At 36.9% G+C, this 23,873-nt stretch overlaps 1 protein-coding gene across 1 annotated transcript in view; it reads left to right on the plus strand.

Annotated features, from left to right (window-relative positions):
* Positions 1-3,415: 3,415 nt before the first annotated feature.
* The window catches only part of LOC134311978 (basement membrane-specific heparan sulfate proteoglycan core protein-like), a 67,607-nt gene continuing 47,149 nt past the window's right edge, over positions 3,416-23,873 (plus strand). Inside the window, exons 1-11 of the mRNA XM_062993627.1 lie at positions 3,416-3,607; positions 6,856-6,887; positions 8,754-8,974; positions 9,591-9,890; positions 11,934-12,218; positions 13,015-13,290; positions 16,541-16,816; positions 17,985-18,281; positions 19,590-19,865; positions 22,286-22,378; positions 22,692-22,964. Of these exons, the coding sequence (XP_062849697.1) occupies positions 3,416-3,607; positions 6,856-6,887; positions 8,754-8,974; positions 9,591-9,890; positions 11,934-12,218; positions 13,015-13,290; positions 16,541-16,816; positions 17,985-18,281; positions 19,590-19,865; positions 22,286-22,378; positions 22,692-22,964 (2,521 nt within the window). The remainder of the gene's footprint in view (positions 3,608-6,855; positions 6,888-8,753; positions 8,975-9,590; positions 9,891-11,933; positions 12,219-13,014; positions 13,291-16,540; positions 16,817-17,984; positions 18,282-19,589; positions 19,866-22,285; positions 22,379-22,691; positions 22,965-23,873) is intronic.

Consider the following 23,873-nt stretch of genomic DNA (forward strand, 5'->3'; position numbering starts at 1 on the left):
CCAGTCTTGCTGTGTGTATTGGTGCATTGTCATCCTGATATACGGCACCGCCTTCAGGATACAATGTTTGAACCATTGGATGCACATGGTCCTCCAAAATGGTTCGGTAGTCCTTGGCAGTGACGCGCCCATCTAGCACAAGTATTGGGCCAAGGGAATGCCATGATATGGCAGCCCAAACCATCACTGATCCACCCCCATGCTTCACTCTGGGCATGCAACAGTCTGGGTGGTACGCTTCTTTGGGGCTTCTCCACACCGTAACTCTCCCGGATGTGGGGAAAACAGTAAAGGTGGACTCATCAGAGAACAATACATGTTTCACATTGTCCACAGCCCAAGATTTGCGCTCCTTGCACCATTGAAACCGACGTTTGTCATTGGCACGAGTGACCAAAGGTTTGGCTATAGCAGCCCGGCCGTGTATATTGACCCTGTGGAGCTCCCGACGGACAGTTCTGGTGGAAAAAGGAGAGTTGAGGTGCACATTTAATTCTGCCGTGATTTGGGCAGCCGTGGTTTTATGTTTTTTGGATACAATCCGGGTTAGCACCCGAACATCCCTTTCAGACAGCTTCCTCTTGCGTCCACAGTTAATCCTGTTGGATGTGGTTTGTCCTTCTTGGTGGTATGCTGACATTACCCTGGATACCGTGGCTCTTGATACATCACAAAGACTTGCTGTCTTGGTCACAGATGCGCCAGCAAGACGTGCACCAACAATTTGTCCTCTTTTGAACTCTGGTATGTCACCCATAATGTTGTGTGCATTGCAATATTTTGAGCAAAACTGTGCTCTTACCCTGCTAATTGAACCTTCACACTCTGCTCTTACTGGTGCAATGTGCAATTAATGAAGATTGGCCACCAGACTGGTCCAATTTAGCCATGAAACCTCCCACACTAAAATGACAGGTGTTTCAGTTATTTTGTCCAACCCCTGTAGTCCCCTAGTGGTGCTCAAGCACCTGCCCTTTTGCCCTGGATGAGAAAAGTGCCCTTTCTGCTGGAGCCCAATTTTTTTCTACATTCATCAATATTTAAAAATAAAAATTACCCTCTCTGTCATCAATTCCCGCCAAAAGTGTTTTGATATCCGGTGGGCATTTATTTGAGTTCTTGTGAGAATTCTGCCCTGATCTGATCCGCGGCGCGCACAAGCTCCCGCCTTGCCCCTCCCTCCTCCTCCTCCGGTTAGCACTCATGCAGTGCTGAGCGCCAGGCCAAACCACTGCTACACACTTCTCCTCTGACCCGCAGCATCAGACAGACATGTAATGACAGTGTTTCATACAAAGAGCCTCCATGCATAATGCATAGCCTACACGTTCTGTACTCATGAGTCATGAAATACCTGATTTCAAAGCCTTGTCCAGCTGTTTACTGACGTTTGTCATGTTTAACGAAGGGGCACAAACTGCAGCAGACACAGAGAATTTAAAGACAGTTTTACTGTTTTACAAATTAGTTGACTAGTTTTGTTTCATTTAAAATCTTATTTATTTTGATGTGAAAGCTTGAAGAAAAAAAAGCATGCGCACAAACACTTTGCAGGAGAATGTCAAGTAGCTCTCACAGTAAAGTGTTGAAAATAGATACAAACACACAATATTTTATAATTACAGCATCCTGGCCAAAACACTGTGTAGGAAAAGTCACCTTTAGTCAAGGAGTTATTTTCATACAAGCATTTATACTTCAACAGTTGAGGTTTACAAATGAGGAATAATTTTGCTAGGTAATTAACATTACAAACTAATATATGTAGAAGGCTAAATATAATGCTCTATGATATAGAACAGCATACAAAAATGATGAATAAATAGGAAAGTGTTATTTAGCTGTTTATTTGATTTTATTGGCATAATAAAAGGCCCATTGTTATCATTAACTACCAAAAGTGGGTTTCTGATTTGAAATCAAAGGTAGGTCTTAAGTTGAGCTACATGACAGTCTGGTGAGGTAAATTGATACTAGTAATGGTATATTATTAGTGTAATGCTTCAACTCAGAAAACAGTAAAATGATGTATACTGTGTTCTCCCCTTTATGGAGATTCAGTAAGTCACTCTTGATTATTATGCACAACATTCATTGATCTCATTTACAAATTTTGCAGCATAATGCCAAGAAAAGAAAAGTTACAAAAGCAGAAAGAAAAGGAACTACAGCAAGCAGCTCAGGGTAGCAGCTCTCTTTTATCCTGGATTAGGCAAATCTACCAGTAAAGTAATGAGGGAGATGTATCAGTATCAGTTGTTTGGTTATTAAAAAGCGTGCACAATATGGCCTTGTTTTTGCCCGTTTTTCATTTATTTATGCAATTTGATTATTTGAGTTATTTGATTGGATGTGTATTGATTGTGTTAACAAAAATAAATATATAAGTTAAATATCCTATTGTGTTTTGTTTTATTATTTTATTAATAATTTTGGTGATGGGTGCCCTTTTTCTTAGCTTGAGCACCTTCCCCAAAAAATGTCTGTGCACGTGCCTGTTGTAGTCCCAGAGCTTTAGAAATGGTTTAGTAACCTTAGTTTTCTGACTGATATATTTTAATAGCTTTCTTTCTTTAGAATCATTCAGAATATAATTTTATTCTTTGGCATTTCTAACATAAATTTTATAGATGAGTTAAGTTAGATTACATTGTGTTGGATTTGGCTACGTCGCCAGCAGGGATTGTCTGCTCTGCAGAGAGGCTTGAAAATCAAATAAATAATTTTTGCAGTGCAACCTTGGTATTATGGTTTGGCGTGGGTGATAAGTCACAAACACTGTAAAGCTTGTGTGTGCTGATGTATTCAGATAGAAACTATATTATGCACCTGTTCCACACATTTACACTCCTCCCCCTGGGTTTCCCTCCTGTGTCTTTTATTCACAACAATCACAACCTGATCATAACACCTTTCACACTACATGATTTCAAGTCACCAACAGGTCCAGATATTTAACATGGTAGAAAATTTTCTTGAGTCTGCGAGCGCTCGGCAAGCCACTCAGATCGAGTCGTGGAACAGTTCACACATAGTGATTAGAAAGCCGAATTGTTGAGTCCCGATTGAACGCCGATTTGCCTTTGAGCTACCACATCTAGCAGTGACCTGTTGGCAAGCGAAAATCAGGGCAAAAATCCTGTAGTGTGAACTAGGCATAGGTCAAAGATGGGCAGAGAATCTCCAGTCTATTTAGGAGATGTTTAGATTCAGTAGGTCTGGCAGTAATCATACCTGGGTTTGGTTAGTAAAACGTGCTTTAGTTTTTTACCTACACTTGCAAACCACAAATTGTTTTAAATAATGAAAATATTTTATTTTCTTTCTACAGAGAGACCAAAACCCGCTGTGATCATAGATCCTAATAATCACGTGTTTATAGGAGAGAGAGTTACTCTCACATGTAACATAGTGAATGGAGGAGGTGTCCAGAACTGGAGGTACAGCTGGAATAAAGAAGGTTCAGACCAAACTGTCAGTAATAAACGGCGGTACAGAATCAGTGATGTTACAGAGAATCATGCAGGTAAATACACCTGTACAGGAACAGAGACAGGAGGCTCACGTTCCTCACACCCCAGTGATGCTGTTATACTGGCTGTATCAGGTGAGTCTGATCATCTCTACTGTATTTAAAAACATCTGTACCACATCATTATGCATTGACAAACTTTTGGTTGTGTGGTTTATTTAGGGAAGTTGTACAACTCCAAATCAGAAAAAGTTGGGGGCATTTTGGAAAATGCAATAAAAGAAGAATCTGATTCACTAATTCTTTTAAACTTTGACAAAAGTACAAAGCAAACATAAACTCACCAGCTTCATTGTTTTTGCACAATTCAGAATCAGGAAAAAATGGGACAGTATGGAAAATTCAAAAAATAAAACTAAGCAGTTTTTCCATGTATTGTGGACAGACGATTCAGTATTCCAGATATTTTTTGGAAAGAATGGACACTGTGTGCCCCAGACCAAAGACAAAAAGGTCTAAAAGTCAGGGTCAGTCATGATATGGAGTTTTAGTGCCCTTGGTAAAAGTCATTAACACTTCTGTGATGCAGCATTAATGGAAAAAAGTACATTGAGATCTGCTGCCTTCAAGACGTCGTCTTTTCCAGGGACGTCCAGCATTTTTCAACAAGACGATGTAAAACCACCTGCTGCACACATTACAATGGCATGGCTGCGAAAGAAGAGGGTACGGGTACTGGACTGGCCTGCCTGCAGTCCTGACCTGCCCCCAATAGAGAATGTGTGGAGAATTTTGATGTACTAAAATTCAACAACAATCTTGTTCTGTTGTGTTTGCAGAAATAATAGAAATTCATCGTCTTTGAGCCAAAGTGTCTTATAAGTGTTGTAAGGAATGGCAGCATTACAAAGTGGTAAATGCTTTACCGTCCCAACTTATTTTGGTGTGTGTTGCTGGCCTGGAATAAAGAGATGGATGTTTATTAACAAATAATATGAAGTTGAGCAAATAAAACATGAAATATCTCAGGTTCATCCTGTCTGACATCAAATAAAAGTCAAACTAAATGTAAAACATACTGTTGTTTTTATTTGTATTTTTCATACTGTCCCAACATTGTAGCTTTTATCAGCAGATTCTGGATTGAATTTGAAGAAAATGAGAAACTGCTGATTTTGTTGAACAAACAGTTTTAAAAGCTGTGAGATTAGAACCTCAGAACTTCATCTACACTGGAGACACATTACTAAAAAAATAAATAATGAAATACTCAAAAGCACTTGTTTTGGAGACGGGTAATGTTGTTTAAAATGAGCAGAAAGAAAAGATTCAGTTGTTTATGAGCAAAAAAATATAATCATTCATTTATAAGCAAATGTAAACCTGTGTTAAAATTCCAAGTAAAAACTGCCTGTTTAAGGTCTCGCCACAGCATCATGATGGGATTCAAGTCAGGACTTTGACGCGACAGCTCTAATAAAGCAATAAGCCATGATTTTTGCACATGCGCAAACACGACTTCAGTGAAATGTCCACGAGCACAAAACCCACGCCATACAAACCCAGCACAGCGAAAAACCAGCACCAAACACCTGCTGTACCTTTATACTCACCTGTGCCAATAAGCGATGCTGGCGCACGATGGGGGGAGGGTCTTTGGGGGGGTGCTCTAACGTCCAGCTCTACGGGTTACTCAAGCAACTGAGGGTTAAGAGCCTTTCTCAGGGGCCCAACAGTGGTAACTTGGTGGTTGTGGGGCTTTTACAAGAAACCTTCAGATCACTAATTTAGTACCTAAACTGCTTTAAATAAATGTTCAGATGTTCTAAATGTTTCAGATCAACTTATTTTAATAGAACATACGAGTAAACACAATATTCTGCTTTTATATCATTTCATTTATTATGTATTATGTATTATGTTCATTTATTATGTAAGATTTATTTAAAACCTGCATCACTCATGAGAAAATTTAATGGCCCCCCGGCTCAAAACCTAAAAACTGGTTGTGCCACCCTTGGCAGTATCGACTGCAATTAAACGTTTGTGACACTTGTGAATAATCTGTTATGTCACTGTGGACAAATTTTGTTTTGCTCTTCTTTACAAACTTGTTTAAATTGAGCTACGTTGGAGGATTTTTTATTATGAACTGTTCATTTAAGGTCTCGCCACAGCATCTCAAGGGTATTTAGGTCCAAACTTGACAAAAAGCTTCATTTTAAACCATTCAGTGATTGACCTGCTCGTGTGCATTGGATCATTTTCCTGCTGCAAAACCCAAATGCACTTGAGCTTTAGGTCATGAACGGACTGGAGAACTGTGACTGAAACTGTGCTTCAATTCTACAAACATATCAGACTCACCTGATACAGTCAGTAGAACAGCATCACTGGGGTGTGAGGAACGTGATCCTCCTGATAATACATAATACATAATAAATGAAATGATATAAAAGCAGAATATTGTGTTTACTCGTATGTTCTATTAAAATAAGTTGATCTGAAACATTTAGAACATCTGAACATTTATTTAAAGCAGTTTAGGTACTAAATTAGTGATCTGAAGGTTTCTTGTAAAAGCCCCACAACCACCAAGTTACCACTGTTGGGCCCCTGAGAAAGGCTCTTAACCCTCAGTTGCTTGAGTAACCCGTAGAGCTGGACGTTAGAGCACCCCCCCAAAGACCCTCCCCCCATCGTGCGCCAGCATCGCTTATTGGCACAGGTGAGTATAAAGGTACAGCAGGTGTTTGGTGCTGGTTTTTCGCTGTGCTGGGTTTGTATGGCGTGGGTTTTGTGCTCGTGGACATTTCACTGAAGTCGTGTTTGCGCATGTGCAAAAATCATGGCTTATTGCTTTATTAGAGCTGTCGCGTCAAAGTCCTGACTTGAATCCCATCATGATGCTGTGGCGAGACCTTAAACAGGCAGTTTTTACTTGGAATTTTAACACAGGTTTACATTTGCTTATAAATGAATGATTATATTTTTTTGCTCATAAACAACTGAATCTTTTCTTTCTGCTCATTTTAAACAACATTACCCGTCTCCAAAACAAGTGCTTTTGAGTATTTCATTATTTATTTTTTTAGTAATGTGTCTCCAGTGTAGATGAAGTTCTGAGGTTCTAATCTCACAGCTTTTAAAACTGTTTGTTCAACAAAATCAGCAGTTTCTCATTTTCTTCAAATTCAATCCAGAATCTGCTGATAAAAGCTACAATGTTGGGACAGTATGAAAAATACAAATAAAAACAACAGTATGTTTTACATTTAGTTTGACTTTTATTTGATGTCAGACAGGATGAACCTGAGATATTTCATGTTTTATTTGCTCAACTTCATATTATTTGTTAATAAACATCCATCTCTTTATTCCAGGCCAGCAACACACACCAAAATAAGTTGGGACGGTAAAGCATTTACCACTTTGTAATGCTGCCATTCCTTACAACACTTATAAGACACTTTGGCTCAAAGACGATGAATTTCTATTATTTCTGCAAACACAACAGAACAAGATTGTTGTTGAATTTTAGTACATCAAAATTCTCCACACATTCTCTATTGGGGGCAGGTCAGGACTGCAGGCAGGCCAGTCCAGTACCCGTACCCTCTTCTTTCGCAGCCATGCCATTGTAATGTGTGCAGCAGGTGGTTTTACATCGTCTTGTTGAAAAATGCTGGACGTCCCTGGAAAAGACGACGTCTTGAAGGCAGCAGATCTCAATGTACTTTTTTCCATTAATGCTGCATCACAGAAGTGTTAATGACTTTTACCAAGGGCACTAAAACTCCATATCATGACTGACCCTGACTTTTAGACCTTTTTGTCTTTGGTCTGGGGCACACAGTGTCCATTCTTTCCAAAAAATATCTGGAATACTGAATCGTCTGTCCACAATACATGGAAAAACTGCTTAGTTTTATTTTTTGAATTTTCCATACTGTCCCATTTTTTCCTCAGTCACTAACATTATACACTCACTAACATTATACACTCACTAACATTATACACTCACTATCATTATACACTCACTAACATTATACACTCACTATCATTATACACTCACTATCATTATACACTCAATATCATTATACATTCACTAACATTATACACTCACTAACATTATACACTCACTAACATTATACACTCACTAACATTATACATTCACTAACATTATACACTCACTAACATTATACACTCACTAACATTATACACTCACAAACATTATACACTCACTAACATTATACACTCACTAACATTATACACTCACTAACATTATACATTCACTATCATTATACACTCACTAACATTATACACTCACTATCACTATACACTCACTAACATTATACACTCACTATCATTATACACCCACTAACATTATACACTCACTATCATTATACACTCACTAACATTATACACCCACTAACATTAAAAACTCACTATCATTATACACTCACTAATATTATATACTAACAACCATTATACACTCACAACCATTATACACTCACTAACATTATACACTCACCAACAGTATACACTCACTAACATTATACACTCACTAACATTATACACTCACTATCATTATACACTCACTAATATTATACACTCACTACCATTATACACTCACTAACATTATACACCCACTAACATTATACACTCACTAATATTATACACTAACAACCATTATACACTCACAACCATTATACACTCACTAACATTACACACTCACTAACATTATACACTCACTAATATTATACACTCACTACCATTATACACTCACTAACATTATACACCCACTAACATTATACACTCACTAATATTATATACTAACAACCATTATACACTCACAACCATTATACACTCACTAACATTATACATTCACTAACATTATACACTCACTAACATTATACACTCACCAACAGTATACACTCACTAACATTATACACTCACTAACATTATACACTCACTAACATTATACACTCACCAACAGTATACACTCACTAACATTATACACTCACTAACATTATACACTCACTAACATTATACACTCACCAACAGTATACACTCACTAACATTATACACTCACTAACATTATACACTCACTAACATTATACACTCACCAACAGTATACACTCACTAACATTATACACTCACTAACATTATACACTCACAACCACAAACCACAAAGTGTCTTTATTAATGAAAAAAAAAATCCTTCTACAGAGAGACCAAAACCTTCTGTGATCATAAATCCTGATAATCACGTGTTTAGAGGAGAGACTGTTAATGTCATATGTAACATAGTAAATGGAGGAGGTGTCCAGAACTGGAGCTACAGCTGGAATAAAGGAGGTTCTGATGTCTGTAATGGACAGTATTACAGAATCTGGGATGTTACAGTAGCTGATGCAGGTAAATACACCTGTACAGGAACAGAGACAGGAGGATCACGTTCCTCACACCCCAGTGATGCTGTTCTACTGACTGTATCAGGTGAGTCTGATCATCTCTTTTGTATTTAATAACATCTGTATCACATCAGCATGTATTCAGTACTGGTGTGGTTTAGATGTTACTGTAACTCATTCATGTTGTATGTTCTGATTACTGCAACATGAATAACAACCTAAAAAAATGTGTGTGTTTGTTTATGTGCATCTAGGTGTGTGTGTGTGTGTGTGTGTGTGTGTGTGTGTGTGTGTGTGTGTATGTGTGTGTGTGTTTGTATATTTGCATGTGTGTGGATATCCATGTGTGTGTGTGTGTGTGTACTGTAGATTATGTATGCGTGTAGATATATGTATGTTTGTAGTTTTGTGTGTGTGATTGAATGTAAGCTGCATGGATCTCTGAAATAAACTAAGAGATATTATCAGAGGGGGCAAATACTTTTTACAACATTGTATATAGTTTTTAATGTGAAATATGAACATCATCCATAAACTTTTGGTCATTTGGTATAATTAAAGAAGTTTAGCAGTGTAGCTTTTTTCAGCAGATTCTGCAATTCTTGAATTTGGGGAAAATAAGAGAATAAAAATGATTAAACTGCTGATTTTGTTGTAAAAGAACAAACAGCTTTAAAAGCTTCATTATTTTCTATTAACAGCAAAACCCAAACCAACTGTGAGATTAGAACCTCAGAACTTCATCTACACTGGAGACACCGTTACTCTGACCTGTGATCTGAATCAGTCTACAGGATGGACTTTCATCTGGTACAGAAATGATCAGGAAGTAAATCCTCAGATCTCTGCAGATAAAATCACCACCAACAAACTCAGTGAGAAACTTTCTAATACAGGAACAACAAAGTACAAATGTAGAGCACAAAGAGTAAACTACTACTACAATTACAAACACAACTACGACTCAGACTACAGTGATCCAGTTACTGTTACAGTTGAAGGTTTGTCATGCTTTATACTATTTTTTTAATTATGGATTTGATGTAGTCAAGAAATTAATTAATAATTTAATCAGCTTCATGTTATTCCATAAAACTGAGCGCTGCTGAATGATCTCTTAACTTATGATAAATGCTTCAGTTAATGCTACATTTAATAATTCTAATGCAGTAAAATTATTAAATAGTTATTCAAAGATAAATGTTGAATAATTATATATTAATTTAATAATATTTTACTGTAAATAAAATTATTGTTGAATAATTCTATAATTAATAACAATCACATAATGAGAAATTAGATCTATTTGTTAAATTGCAGAGGTTTTATTTGATAAGCTGTTGAGTTTTACATCATTTTGAGGACACACACACACACATGCAGAGATTTTGAGGACGTTTAAATTCCAAATGTTTAAAATTGATGCCATGAATTAGTTTCAAGTAAGATTTTGTATTTTATGATTTAGTGTTTCACTATTTTAATGTTGTGCATTTTTTTTATAATTATTTATAATAAAATAGATTATTTCTTGTTTCTACAGAGAGACCAAAAGCTGCTTTGACCACAAATCCTGATAATCACGTGTTTATAGGAAATTTTGTTACTCTCACATGTAACATAGAGAATGGAGGAGGTGTCCAGAACTGGAGGTACAGCTGGAATAAAGAAGGTTCAGACCAAACTGTCAGTAATGATCAGCAGTACAGAATCAGTGATGTTACAGAGAATCATGCAGGTAAATACACCTGTACAGGAACAGAGACAGGAGGATCACGTTCCTCACACCCCAGTGATGCTGTTCTACTGACTGTATCAGGTGAGTCTGATCATCTATTCTGTATTTAATAACATCTGTATCACATCAGTACTGGTGTAGAGGAGAGATTGATCTGATTACTGAATGTCTGTGTTTGTGTGATTGTGTGTATGTGAATGTATGTATGCGTCTTTGTGTGTGCTCGTCCGAGTGTGTGTGTGTGTGTGTGTGTGTGTGTGTGTGTAGACGCGTGTGTTTGTGTAAATCTGTGTGGATCTGTGTGTAGGTGTGTGTGTGTATGTGTGTAATTAAATGTATGCGGCACATGAACTGAAAGTACAACCCCAAATCAGAAAGAGTTGGGACAGTATGGAAAATGCAAATAATGAAAAACACAGAGTTTCTTACATTGACTTTAACTTTTATTTGATGTCAGACAGGATGAACCTGAGATATTTCATGTTTTATCTGCTGAACTTCATTTCATTTATTAATAAACATCCATTCCTGCATTTCAGGCCTGCAACACATTCCAAAAAAAGTTGGGACTGTTTAACATTTACCACTGTGTAATGTTGCCGTTCCTTTTCACCACTTAAAAGACGTTTTGGTCCAGAGGAGACCCGAGTGATTTAGTGTTTCAGCTTTTACTTTGTCTCGTTCCTCCTGCAAACATGTCTTAAGATGCCTTTGTAATGTGTAAAGCAGGTGGTTTTGCATCGTTCCAGGGACGTCCAGCATTTTTCTACAAGACAATACAAAACCACCTGCTGCACACATTACAAAGGCATGGCTGCAGAAGAAGAGGGTACGGGTACTGAACTGAATTACCTGCAGTTCTGACCTGTCCCCAACAGAGAATGTGTAAAGAATTTTGAAACACAAACGACCCCGTACTGTTGCACGTTTTAAGACTTCTTTCTGTTTACAGAAATAATGGGACAAAATAAAACCTGAAACACTTGGTGTTCTTAGTGCCAAAATGTTAAAAGGGGTACATTCTTAACTGTCCTATTTCTTTTGAAATGTGTCGCAGGCCTTAAATGCAGGACTGGATGTATATCAACAAACGTAATATCTTGGGTACATACTCTCTGTAATAAATTTAAAGTCAACATAAATTAGAGAATCCTGTGTGTTTATTTGCATTCTCCATTTTTTAATTGGTGTATCAGCAGATTCTCGATGGAATTTGGAGAAAATGAGAGAATAAAAGTGATTAAACTTCTAATTTTGTTGTAAAAGAACAAACAGCTTTAAAAGCTTCATTATTTTCTATTAACAGAAAAACCCAAACCAGCTGTGAGATTAGAACCTCAGAACTTCATCTACACTGGAGACACCGTTACTCTGACCTGTGATCTGGATCAGTCTACAGGATGGACTTTCATCTGGTACAGAAATGATCAGGAAGTAAATCCTCAGATCTCTGCAGATAAAATCACCACCAACAAACTCAGTGAGAAACTTTCTAATACAGGAACAACAGAGTACACATGTAGAGCACAAAGATTCACCTACTACTACAGCTACTCACAATACAGTGATCCAGTTACTGTTACAGTGGAAGGTTTGTCATGTTTATTTTTGCTGAATGACTTTTTAGCTCATAAGAAATGCTTTAATTAATGCAATTAAACTGTTTTACTTTAAATAAATAAACATTATTAATATATAATAATAAAAAGTTAGACATTGAGAGTTTTATGGAATGATAAAAAGCAGCTGTTTTGGAGAGAGGTAATGATGTCCTGATTGGATTTAAAATGAGTGTTAATGACAGACTCAGTTGTTCATGAGCAGGGATGGACCGAGGGGGTGAGTGATCTAGAAAAATATCATCATTTCTTAAGGTTGGATCCAGAATATTATTCTGATTATTTTTTATATTTTGTAAGCTTTTTATTCAGTAACTAAACAGTAAAACCAAACTCATTTCTCTGTTGATGAGACTCTACAGTGACTGTACAGGAAATCATGAGCTCAAGAACCAACACAGAGCACAGAGACCAAAATACCATTAACACACATTTAAAAATACTTTGTTTACTAATACTAATGTTTTAAATGAGTTTAAAAGTGGAAACAATCCTTTCTGTAAAAAACATGACTTAAGGAGGACTTTAGGACTTTAAATCGATGCCCCAAAAGTTTCATTTTGTGTGTTTGTGCTTTGAGCCATTCAGTGATGGACTTCATTGTGTGCTTCATTTTTCTGCTGCAAAACCCAACTGCACTTTAGGTCATGATCTGACTGGTGGACTGTTACTGAAACTGTGTTTTACTTCTCCAAATATTAAACACTCACAACCACAAACTACAAAGTATATTTATTAATTTAAATATTTTTTATTTTCTTTCTACAGAGAGACCAAAAGCTGCTGTGATCATAAATCCTGATAATCACGTGTTTATAGGAGAGATTGTTACTCACACATGTAACATAGAGAATGGAGGAGGTGTCCAGAACTGGAGCTACAGCTGGAATAAAGTAGGTTCAGACCAAACTGTCAGTAATTATCAGCAGTACAGAATCAGTGATGTTACAGAGAATCATGCAGGTAAATACACCTGTACAGGAACAGAGACAGGAGGCTCACGTTCCTCACACCCCAGTGATGCTGTTCTACTGACTGTATCAGGTGAGTCTGATCATCTCTTCTGTATTTAATAACATCTGTATCACATCAGCATGTACGATCTGATTACTGCACCATGAACTTTAACAAAAAAACTGAATGAAGTTAATTTAAATAAACACTGTGCATGTGTGTGTGTAGACGTGTGTGTTTGTGTAAATCTGTGTGTGTGTGTGTGTGTGTGGCTCTGTGTGTGGAAGTGTGTGAAGTTGTGTGTGTGTGTGTGTGTGTGTGTGTGTGTGTGTGTGTGTGTGTGTACTTAAATGTTTGCTGCACCTAAACTGAAAGTATATTTATAGAAGTTGTACAACCCCGAATCAGTCACAAAATGTCACAAAAATGTCACATAATTGTGACATTTTGGAAAATGTAATCAAACTTGACAATAGTACAAAGAAGGTGAGTGAATTTACAACCCCAAATCAGAAAGTTGGGACAGTATAGAAAACACAAATAACAACACAGTGTTTCTTACATTTACTTCAACTTGTATTTCTTTTTAGACAGAATAAACCCAAGATATTTCATGTTTGATACAATTCAGACCTGCAACACATTCCAAACATGTTTTAGGGCTAGTTCTGAGTTATGAGAGTTTAGGCAGGTGATGTCAACAGATCTCCAGTTTATCAACAAATGTGTAAGTAAGAAAATTATTGAAAACAATTCAAATCAATGTTTATCAAAGAAAGATTGTGAGAATTTAGCACATTTCTCCCTCTACAGTACATAATATCATTAAACAATTTAGGGGATCTGGAGGGATTTTAGTACATCTAGAGCAAGAGTGCAAGTCTAAGAACACCCGTCATCTCTGATCTCTCAGACAGTGCTGCATTAAGTACCATCTATATCAATAACTGATGTAACCACATTTTTTGCAGGCCTGAAATGCAGGACTGGATGTATATTAACAAATACAATGTCAGAAAAAAACGTTTAATATCTTGGATACATACTCTCTGTAATAAATTTTAAGTCAACATAAATAAGAGAACCCTGTGTTTTTATTTGCATTCTCCGTTTTTGATTTGATGTTACTGCAGTGTATCTTTTATCAGCAGATTCTGGATGGAATTTGGAGAAAATAAGAGAAAGAAAAGGATTAAATTGCTGATTTAGCTGTAAAATAACAAACTACTTTAAAAGCTTCATTATTTTCTATTAACAGAAAAACCCAGACCAACTGTGAGATTAGAACCTCAGAACTTCATCTACACTGGAGACACCGTTACTCTGACCTGTGATCTGAATCAGTCTACAGGATGGACTTTCATCTGGTACAGAAATGATCAGGAAGTAAATCCTCAGATCTCTGCAGATAAAATCACCACCAACAAACTCAGTGAGAAACTTTCTAATACAGGAACAACAAAGTACAAATGTAGAGCACAAAGAGAAAACTACTACAACTACTACTACAACAAATACTATTACGACTCACTGTACAGTGATCCAGTTACTGTTACAGTGGAAGGTTTGTCATGTTTATCATTTTTGCTGAATGACTTTTTAGCTCATAAGAAATGCTTTATTTAATGCAATTTAACTGTTTTACTTTAAATAAAGATTATTAATATATAATAATAAAAAGTTAGACATTGATAGTTTTATGGAATGATAAAAAGCAGCTGTTTTGGAGAGAGGTAATGATGTCCTGATTGGGTTTAAAATGAGTGTTATAAAACGGATAGTTCCGGTCCTAAAATCTGATTGGCTGAGCTGCGTTCAAAGCCGTTGTAAAATCCCAGATAAACTCACACCTAGGACCACCTCACATCATTCCATATTAATACGCCACTGAATAGGAAAAGTTAATGTTATTTTCACCCTCATGTTGCCTAGCAACACTGTTAATCGAACTATTTTGCGTCGCGGAAGAATGCTTGATTGTAAGTTTATACACAATAAATACATTTATGAATTAAACATTGTTGTATTTATTATATTTTATGTTGACCGCCGTTTTATAAAAGCAATAAGCCACTCGAGACCGTGCATTACTGTTATGATTTTAGCACGTGGAAAGAAGTTTTAGGCACTCCGCTTCGCGTCGTGCCAAAACGTCATCCCCGTGCTAAAATCACAGTAATGCACGGCCTCTCGTGGCTTATTGCTTTATTAACGACAGACTCAGTTGTTCATGAGCAGGGATGGACCGAGGGGGTGAGTGATCTAGAAAAATATCATCATTTCTTAAGGTTGGATCCAGAATATTATTCTGATTATTTTTTATATTTTGTAAGCTTTTTATTCAGTAACTAAACAGTAAAACCAAACTCATTTCTTTGTTGATGAGACTCTACAGTGACTGTACAGGAAATCATGAGCTCAAGAACCAACACAGAGCACAGAGAGCAAAATACCATTAACACACGTTTAAAAATACTTTGTGATGAAATGTTTTAAATGAGTTTTAAAGTGGAAACAATCCTTTCTGTAAAAAGCCACGTCTTAAGGAGGTCAAGTATTGTTAAACTATGTTAAAAATAATCCAATGTTTTTAGAAATTTGTTTTAAAAGCTTTATTTTCTTAAATGTGACTTGATGGGTAAAAATGATAGTAGATACATTTAAAAAATAACACTGTAAATATGAACACAGTGAAACAAGTTACTACTTTTTAATTGAAATGTAAAATAACTGCACTAATAAATGTAGTATTCAAACATGCAATAAAAACTAAACTAGAACAAAGAAATGATGTAGTTTTACATTTACTGCATTGCAGACACTCTTATCCAAAACAACTTACAGTGGCCAAATACAATTTAAGTAACTGAGTACCTAAACCACTAAGCTACAACTGATCCGCTTTAAATAAATGTTTTAATATTCTAAACCCTTGGCAGTATCGACTGTAATCATGTGATTGCTGTAAAAAGTGTTTTAAGTCACTGTGGAGGAATTTTGTTCCTCTCTGTGCAGAATTGTTTTAATTCGGCTACATTGGAGGGTTTTTAAGCATAAACTGCCCATTTAAGGTCACAGGATCTCAATGAAATTTAATTCAGGATTTTGAATCGACGCTCCAAAAGTTTCATTTTGTGTGTTTGTGCTTTGAGCCATTCAGTGATGGACTTCATTGTGTGCTTCATTTTTCTGCTGCAAAACCCAACTGTACATGAGCTTTAGGTCATGAACTGACTGGTGGACTGTGACTGAAACTGTGTTTTAATTCTCCAAACATTATACACTCACAACCACAAAGTTTATTTATTAATAAAAATAATTATTTATTTTATTTCTACAGAGAGACCAAAAGCTGCTGTGATCATAAATCCTGATAATCACGTGTTTATAGGAGAGACTGTTACTCTCACATGTAACATAGAGAATAGAGGAGGTGTCCAGAACTGGAGCTACAGCTGGAATAAAGAAGGTTCAGACCAAACTGTCAGTAATGGTCAGCAGTACAGAATCAGTGATGTTACAGAGAATCATGCAGGTAAATACACCTGTACAGGAACAGAGACAGGAGGCTCACGTTCCTCACACCCCAGTGATGCTGTTCTACTGACTGTATCAGGCGAGTCTGATCATCTCTTCTGTATTTAATAACATCTGTATCACATCAGCATGTACGATCTGATTACTGCACCATGAACTTTAACAAAAAAACTGAATGAAGTTAATTTAAATAAACACTGTGCATGTGTGTGTGTAGACGTGTGTGTTTGTGTAAATCTGTGTGTGTGTGTGTGTGTGGATTTGTGTGTGGAAGTGTGTGTAGGTGTGTGTGTGTGTGTGTGGATTTGTGTGTGGAAGTGTGTGTAGGTGTGTGTGTGTGTGTGTACTTAAATGTTTGCTGCACCTAAACTGAAAGTGTATTTATGGAAGTTGTACAACCCCGAATCAGTCACAAAAAGTCACAAAAATGTCACATAATTGTGACATTTTGGAAAATGTAATCAAACTTGACAATAGTACAAAGAAGGTGAGTGTATTTACAACCCCAAATCAGAAAGTTGGGACAGTATAGAAAACGCAAATAACAACACAGTGTTTCTTATATTTACTTTAACTTTTATTTCTTTTTAGACAGGATAAACCCAAGATATTTCATGTTTGATGAGTTCAGACCTGCAACACATTCCAAACATGTTTTAGGGCTAGTAATGAGTTATGAGAGTTTTAGCAGGTGATGTCAACAGATCTCCAGTTTATCAACAGATGTGTAAGAAAATTATTGAAAACAATTAAAATCAATGTTTCTCAAAGAAAGATTGTAAGAATTTAGCACATTTCTCCCTCTACAGTACATAATATCATTAAACAATTTAGGGGATCTGGAGGGATTTTAGTACATCTAGAGCAAGAGTGCAAGCAAAAGAACATCCGTCATCTCTGATCTCTCAGACAGTGCTGCATTAAGTACCATCTATATCAATAACTGATATAACCACATTTTTTAAAAATGTGTTGCAGGCCTGAAATGCAGGACTGGATGTATATTAACAAATACAATGTCAGAAAAAAACGTTTAATATCTTGGATACATACTCTCTGTAATAAATTTAAAGTCAACATAAATAAGAGAACCCTGTGTTTTTATTTGCATTCTCCGTTTTTGATTTGGTGTATCAGCAGATTCTCGATGGAATTTGGAGAAAATGAGAGAATAAAAGTGATTAAACTTCTGATTTTGTTGTAAAATAACAAACAGCTTTAAAAGCTTCATTATTTTTTATTAACAGCAAAACCCAAACCAACTATGAGATTAGAACCTCAGAACTTCATCTACACTGGAGACACCGTTACTCTGACCTGTGATCTGAATCAGTCTACAGGATGGACTTTCATCTGGTACAGAAATGATCAGGAAGTAAATCCTCAGATCTCTGCAGCTAAAATCACCACCAACAAACTCAGTGAGAAACTTTATTATACAGGAACAACAAAGTACAAATGTAGAGCACGAAGAGAAAACTACTACTACAACAAATACTATTACGACTCACTGTACAGTGATCCAGTTACTGTTACAGTGGAAGGTTTGTCATGTGTATCATTTTTGCTGAATGACTTTTTAGCTCAAAATAAATGCTTTAATTAATGCAATTAAACTGTTTTACTTTAAATGAATAAAGAATATTAATATATAATAATAAAAAGCTAGACATTGAGAGTTTTATGGAATGATAAAAAGCAGCTGTTTTGGAGAGAGGTAATGATTCAGTTGTTCATGAGCAGGGATGGACCGAGGGGGTGAGTGATCTAGAAAAATATCATCATTTCTTAAGGTTGGATCCACAATATTATTCTGATTATTTTTCATATTTTGTAAGCTTTTTATTCAGTAACTAAACAGTAAAACCAAACTCATTTCTTTGTTGATGAGACTCTACAGTGACTGTACAGGAAAGCATGAGCTCAAGAACCAACACAGAGCACAGAGACCAAAATACCATTAACACAAATAAAAAAAAATACTTTGTGATGAAATGTTTTAAATGAGTTTTAAAGTGGAAACAATCCTTTCTGTAAAAAGCCACGACTTAAGGAGGTCAAGTGTTGTTAAACAATGTTAAAAATAATCCAATGTTTTTAGAAATTTGTTGTAAAAGCTTTTTTTTCTTATATGTGACTTGATGGATAAAAATGATAGTATATACATTTAAAAAATAACACTGTAAATATGAACACAGTGAAACAAGTTACTACTTTTTAATTGAAATGTAAAATGACTGCACTAATAAACGTAGTATTCAAACATGCAAAAAAAACTAAACTAGAACAAAGAAATGATGTAGTTTTACATTTACTGCATTGCAGACACTCTTATCCAAAACAACTTACAGTGGCCAAATACAATTTAAGTAACTGAGTACCTAAACCACTGAACTACCACTGACCCGCTTTAAATAAATGTTTCAATATTCTAAACCCTTGACAGTATCGACTGTAATCAAATGTTTGTGATTGCTGTAAAAAGTGTTTTACGTCACTGTGGGGGAATTTTGCTCCTCTTTGTGCATAATGGTTTTAATTCGGCTACATTGGAGGGTTTTCAGCATAAACTGCCCATTTAAGGTCACAGGATCTCAATGAAATTTAATTCAGGATTTTGAATCGATGCTCCAAAAGTTTCATTTTGTGTGTTTGTGCTTTGAGCCATTCAGTGATGGACTTCATTGTGTGCTTCATTTTTCTGCTGCAAAACCCAACTGTACATGAGCTTTAGGTCATGAATTGACTGGTGGACTGTGACTGAAACTGTGTTTTAATTCTCCAAATATTAAACACTCACAACCACAAAGTTTATTTATTAATAAAAATAATTCTTTATTTTCCTTCTACAGAGAGACCAAAAGCTGCTGTGATCATAAATCCTGATAATCACGTGTTTATAGGAGAGATTGTTACTCTCACATGTAACATAGAGAATGGAGGAGGTGTCCAGAACTGGAGCTACAGCTGGAATAAAGAAGGTTCAGACCAAACTGTCAGTAATGGTCAGCAGTACAGAATCAGTGATGTTACAGAGAATCATGCAGGTAAATACACCTGTACAGGAACAGAGACAGGAGGCTCACATTCCTCACACCCCAGTGATGCTGTTCTACTGACTGTATCAGGTGAGTCTCATCATCTCTTTTGTATTTAAAATGTCTGTATGGTGCTGCTAAAGTATTTGGCCCCTTTGCAATTTCTTCGCCTGTTACACCTTTATGTTTCAATTTTAAGTGACGATAGACCCTCTCTGGTAATGTAAAGCAGACTAGAAGTTCTCAAAAAGAAAGCACATGATTCCACATTTTAAAGAGATTAAAATAAAGATGCAAAACAAAGTGACTGAAATATACCAGTTTGGCAGATTCCCCTACCCAACACTGCAGTTTTAGCTAACTAAGCTAACATAGTTAGTCCCAGGCCATTTAAACCAATAGGCTGAGGTGGCAGAACCTACTAGCATGCCAGCTAACATCTCCCTCTGTGTACTGAAAACTGCTGAATGGTCAGAGACAAACCCAACAATTCTACACCTTCATAAGTATTAAAAATGAATAAAAATTAATCACAGTTGAAAAAAATCCACACATCGCCCCAGGCCTTACTCACCTCAGTTAAGGTCAGTGTACACAGTTCCACAATAAGAAAGTCATGGTAGAGTTGCAATGCACAAACCACTGCTGACTAAAAAGAACACAAAGGCTCGTCTTGCATTTGCCAAAAACATCTAAATGACCACCAAGACTTTTGGGATGATGGTCTGTGGACTGATAAGTCAAAGCTGGAAAATTTTACATGATGAGTCCTTTTATATCTGCATTCCACCATCAAAACATAATACCAACAGTGAAACATGGTGGTGGTAGTGTGATGGTCTGGGGCTGTTTTATAAGTTCTGTTCTCTATTAGAAAATCCTGAAGGAGAATGTTCACCCATCAGTTCATGACCTAAAGCTCAAATGCAGTTAAGGTTTGCAGCAGGATGATCTGAAGCACACAAGCAAGTCCAGCAATAAATGGTTCAAAGAAACATGCTGTTTCAATGCTTGAAATGCAAAATAAAAATAAAAAAATGCTGTCACAGGCTTTTAAAATGTTTGTGCTGGAAAAGTCTCCAATGTAGCCAAATTAAAACAATTTTTCAAAGACTAGTGGAATAAAATTCCTCCACAGTGATGTAAAAGACTAATCACAAGTTATGACAAAGGTTTAATTGCAGTTGTTACTGCCAAGAGTGTGTGGGTTAATAACTTTTGATATGAGTGATACAGGTTATGAATATTTTTTATCTATAATAAATAGAATCATGATTTAAAAGGTGGATTTTGTGTTAATATAGAAACGAGTTTAAGTTTTAACATTTGTGTTAGGGAAATATTTATAGTTGTATAGAAACATTCAGTTTTACTAAAACTAACCAGCTGGTGCCCAGGTGGCACAGCGGGATATTCCACTAGCTCAAAAGCACCAAGTTTTTTAAATCCTTGGTTCGAAGCTTGGTGTTGGCACTGGCCGGCTGGGCACCATCTGGCGGGCATAATTGGCAGTGCCTGCAGCAGATACTAACTGGCCACCGTATCTGCAAGGTGGGGGCCGGACTATGTGTGGGTGGGTGGGTCTTCATACGCTGTGTAAGGACCCTTATTGGCAGAAGAGACGCCTGTTCAGAAAGCAAAGGCAAACAGAGGAGATTTGAGTGTGTTTTTTTTTTTCAAACTAACCAGCTATTGGGATGTGGTGCTCTCAGTGTTGGTCCCAAGCATGGATCAAAAAACAAAAAAAGCACAAAAAAAGTGGGTTACATCATGAATGGCATAAAAATTGTGCCAAGTCTGCTATGTGGACCAAATCCACTGTGGTAGCCCCCTAGTAAGCAGCCAAAAGGAAAAATGCTTTGTACTGATATCCAAATAAATTATAACATTAAAATCACGCCCCTATTTTTTTTTTCTTTTGTAACAGTTGTTGATGTGAGGGCCAGTAAAATATTAAATGTTGGACTGATGGAGTTTACTCCTAGTTCGCGTGTTTTGATGCAGCAGATATGATCAGCATAATTACTCTGATTAGGGCCAAATTGTTATGGCCAAATTACTGGGTGGAAGTATCTCCAAAACAGCAAGGGGTTTCAGGGGCAGCCTTGGTATGTCCCCACAGGCATGTGTGTGACCACAGGTGGTCAGAAAACGGCCAAGCCATCAACCACTGACAGGTTGTTGGGCAGCCAGTAGATGATAGAGGACATGAAAGCCTAACAAAAGTGCTACTGTGGCTTAAATCGCAGATCATTTTGATTCTGGTGATGAGGTAAATATGTCACAACACTCAGAGTATCAAACCCTTCAGTATGTGGTGGTGTAGATGCATGCAAGTCAAAGTGTCCATGCTAACTTTTGCCCATTGCTAAAAGCACCTACAATCAGAGCTGGACATTGAAACAATAGAAGATGGTTGGCTGGTCCAACAAAACCTGTTTGCTGCACAATTATCATGGAGACAAATTTATCAAAGCTGTATTCATTCAATCATTTTATTCTTTTTACAGAGAGACCAAAAGCTGCTGTGATCATAAATCCTGATAATCACGTGTTTGTAGGAGAGATTGTTACTCTCACATGTAACATAGTGAATGGAGGAGGTGTCCATAACTGGAGGTACAGCTGGAATAAAGAAGGTTCAGACCAAACTGTCAGTAATGATCAGCAGTACAGAATCAGTGATGTTACAGATGATGCAGGTAAATACACCTGTACAGGAACAGAGACAGGAGGCTCACGTTCCTCACACCCCAGTGATGCTGTTCTACTGACTGTATCAGGTGAGTCTGATCATCTCTTCTGTATTTAAAAACTTCTGTATCACATCAGCATCACATCAGTGTGTTTCTGTACAAGTGATTACTGTGATAAACAGATCAACATGTGAACTGAACTGTGTTTCATCTCTAACAGAAAAAGCAAAACCTGAACTCACATCTAACCATAAAGTAGCTGCACTAGCAGGAAACTTAGTGCTTCTGTACTGTGAACTGAACCCAACTGCTGGATGGAACTTCTACTGGTACAAACACACACAGAACACTGAGACTGAGACTACAACACACCCCTCCTACACCATCTACTCAGTTAGTGTCTCTGATGGAGGCCAGTACTGGTGCAGAGCTGGAAGAGGAAACCCAGTCTATTACACAGATTACAGCAATGCACTCTGGGTAAATGTTACTGGTGAGTAAAATAGTTCCTGCTAAATAAGTGATAAAGTTTTGCTATTATAAACTCATAAACTGCTTACAGGACAGAAAACTCTGGATGATGCACATTTTTTGAAACCTAGATGAAGGTACACTATATGGCCAAAAGCATCTGGACACCAGGTCATATGCTTACATTGCAATACATTTAAAAAACAAACAATATCAGGCTGCTCAGGTGGCACAGCGGTAAAACACACGCTAGTACACCCGAGTTGGGATCTCGAACACATCGTATAGAGTCTCGGCTCTGCCAGTCGGCTGGGCTAAGCAGCCACATGAACAACGATTGGCCTGTTGTTCATATAGGGGTGGGGTATTATGCCAGAGAGGGACTCTCTCACAAATGATCATTGACAAGCTCCTCCCGTGTAATTCTGGACTGACCTCACCTTTCTCAGAATCATTCTTACCCCACGAGGTGAGATCTTGCATGGAGCTCCAGAGTGAGGGTGATTGACTGTGATCTTGTATTTCTTCCATTTTCGAATTATCGCACCAACAGTGGTCTCTTTCTCACCAAGCTTCTTGCTGATGGTCTTGTAGCCCATTCCAGCCTTGTGCAGGTCTACAATATTGTCCCTGACCTCCTTTGATAGCTCTTTGGTCTTGCTCATGGTGGTCGAGAGATTTGAATGGAAGAACCTGATTCTGTGACAGGAGTCTTTTATACAGGGACAGGAATAATTTGTGTGCCTTTTGTGCATATAACCGGTCTGTGGGGGTCAGAATTCTTGCTGGTTGGTAGGGGATCAAATACTTATTTCCCTTAATTAAATACAAATTAATTTATATTTTGGGTTGATATACTGTCCCTCTCTGTTAAAATAAACCTTCCATAAAAATTATAGACTGTTCAAGTCTTTGTAGACTGTTCAAGTCT

This window comes from Trichomycterus rosablanca, chromosome 4 (genome assembly GCF_030014385.1).
Source record: "Trichomycterus rosablanca isolate fTriRos1 chromosome 4, fTriRos1.hap1, whole genome shotgun sequence".
In the NCBI taxonomy this organism is placed as follows: Eukaryota; Metazoa; Chordata; class Actinopteri; order Siluriformes; family Trichomycteridae; genus Trichomycterus; species Trichomycterus rosablanca.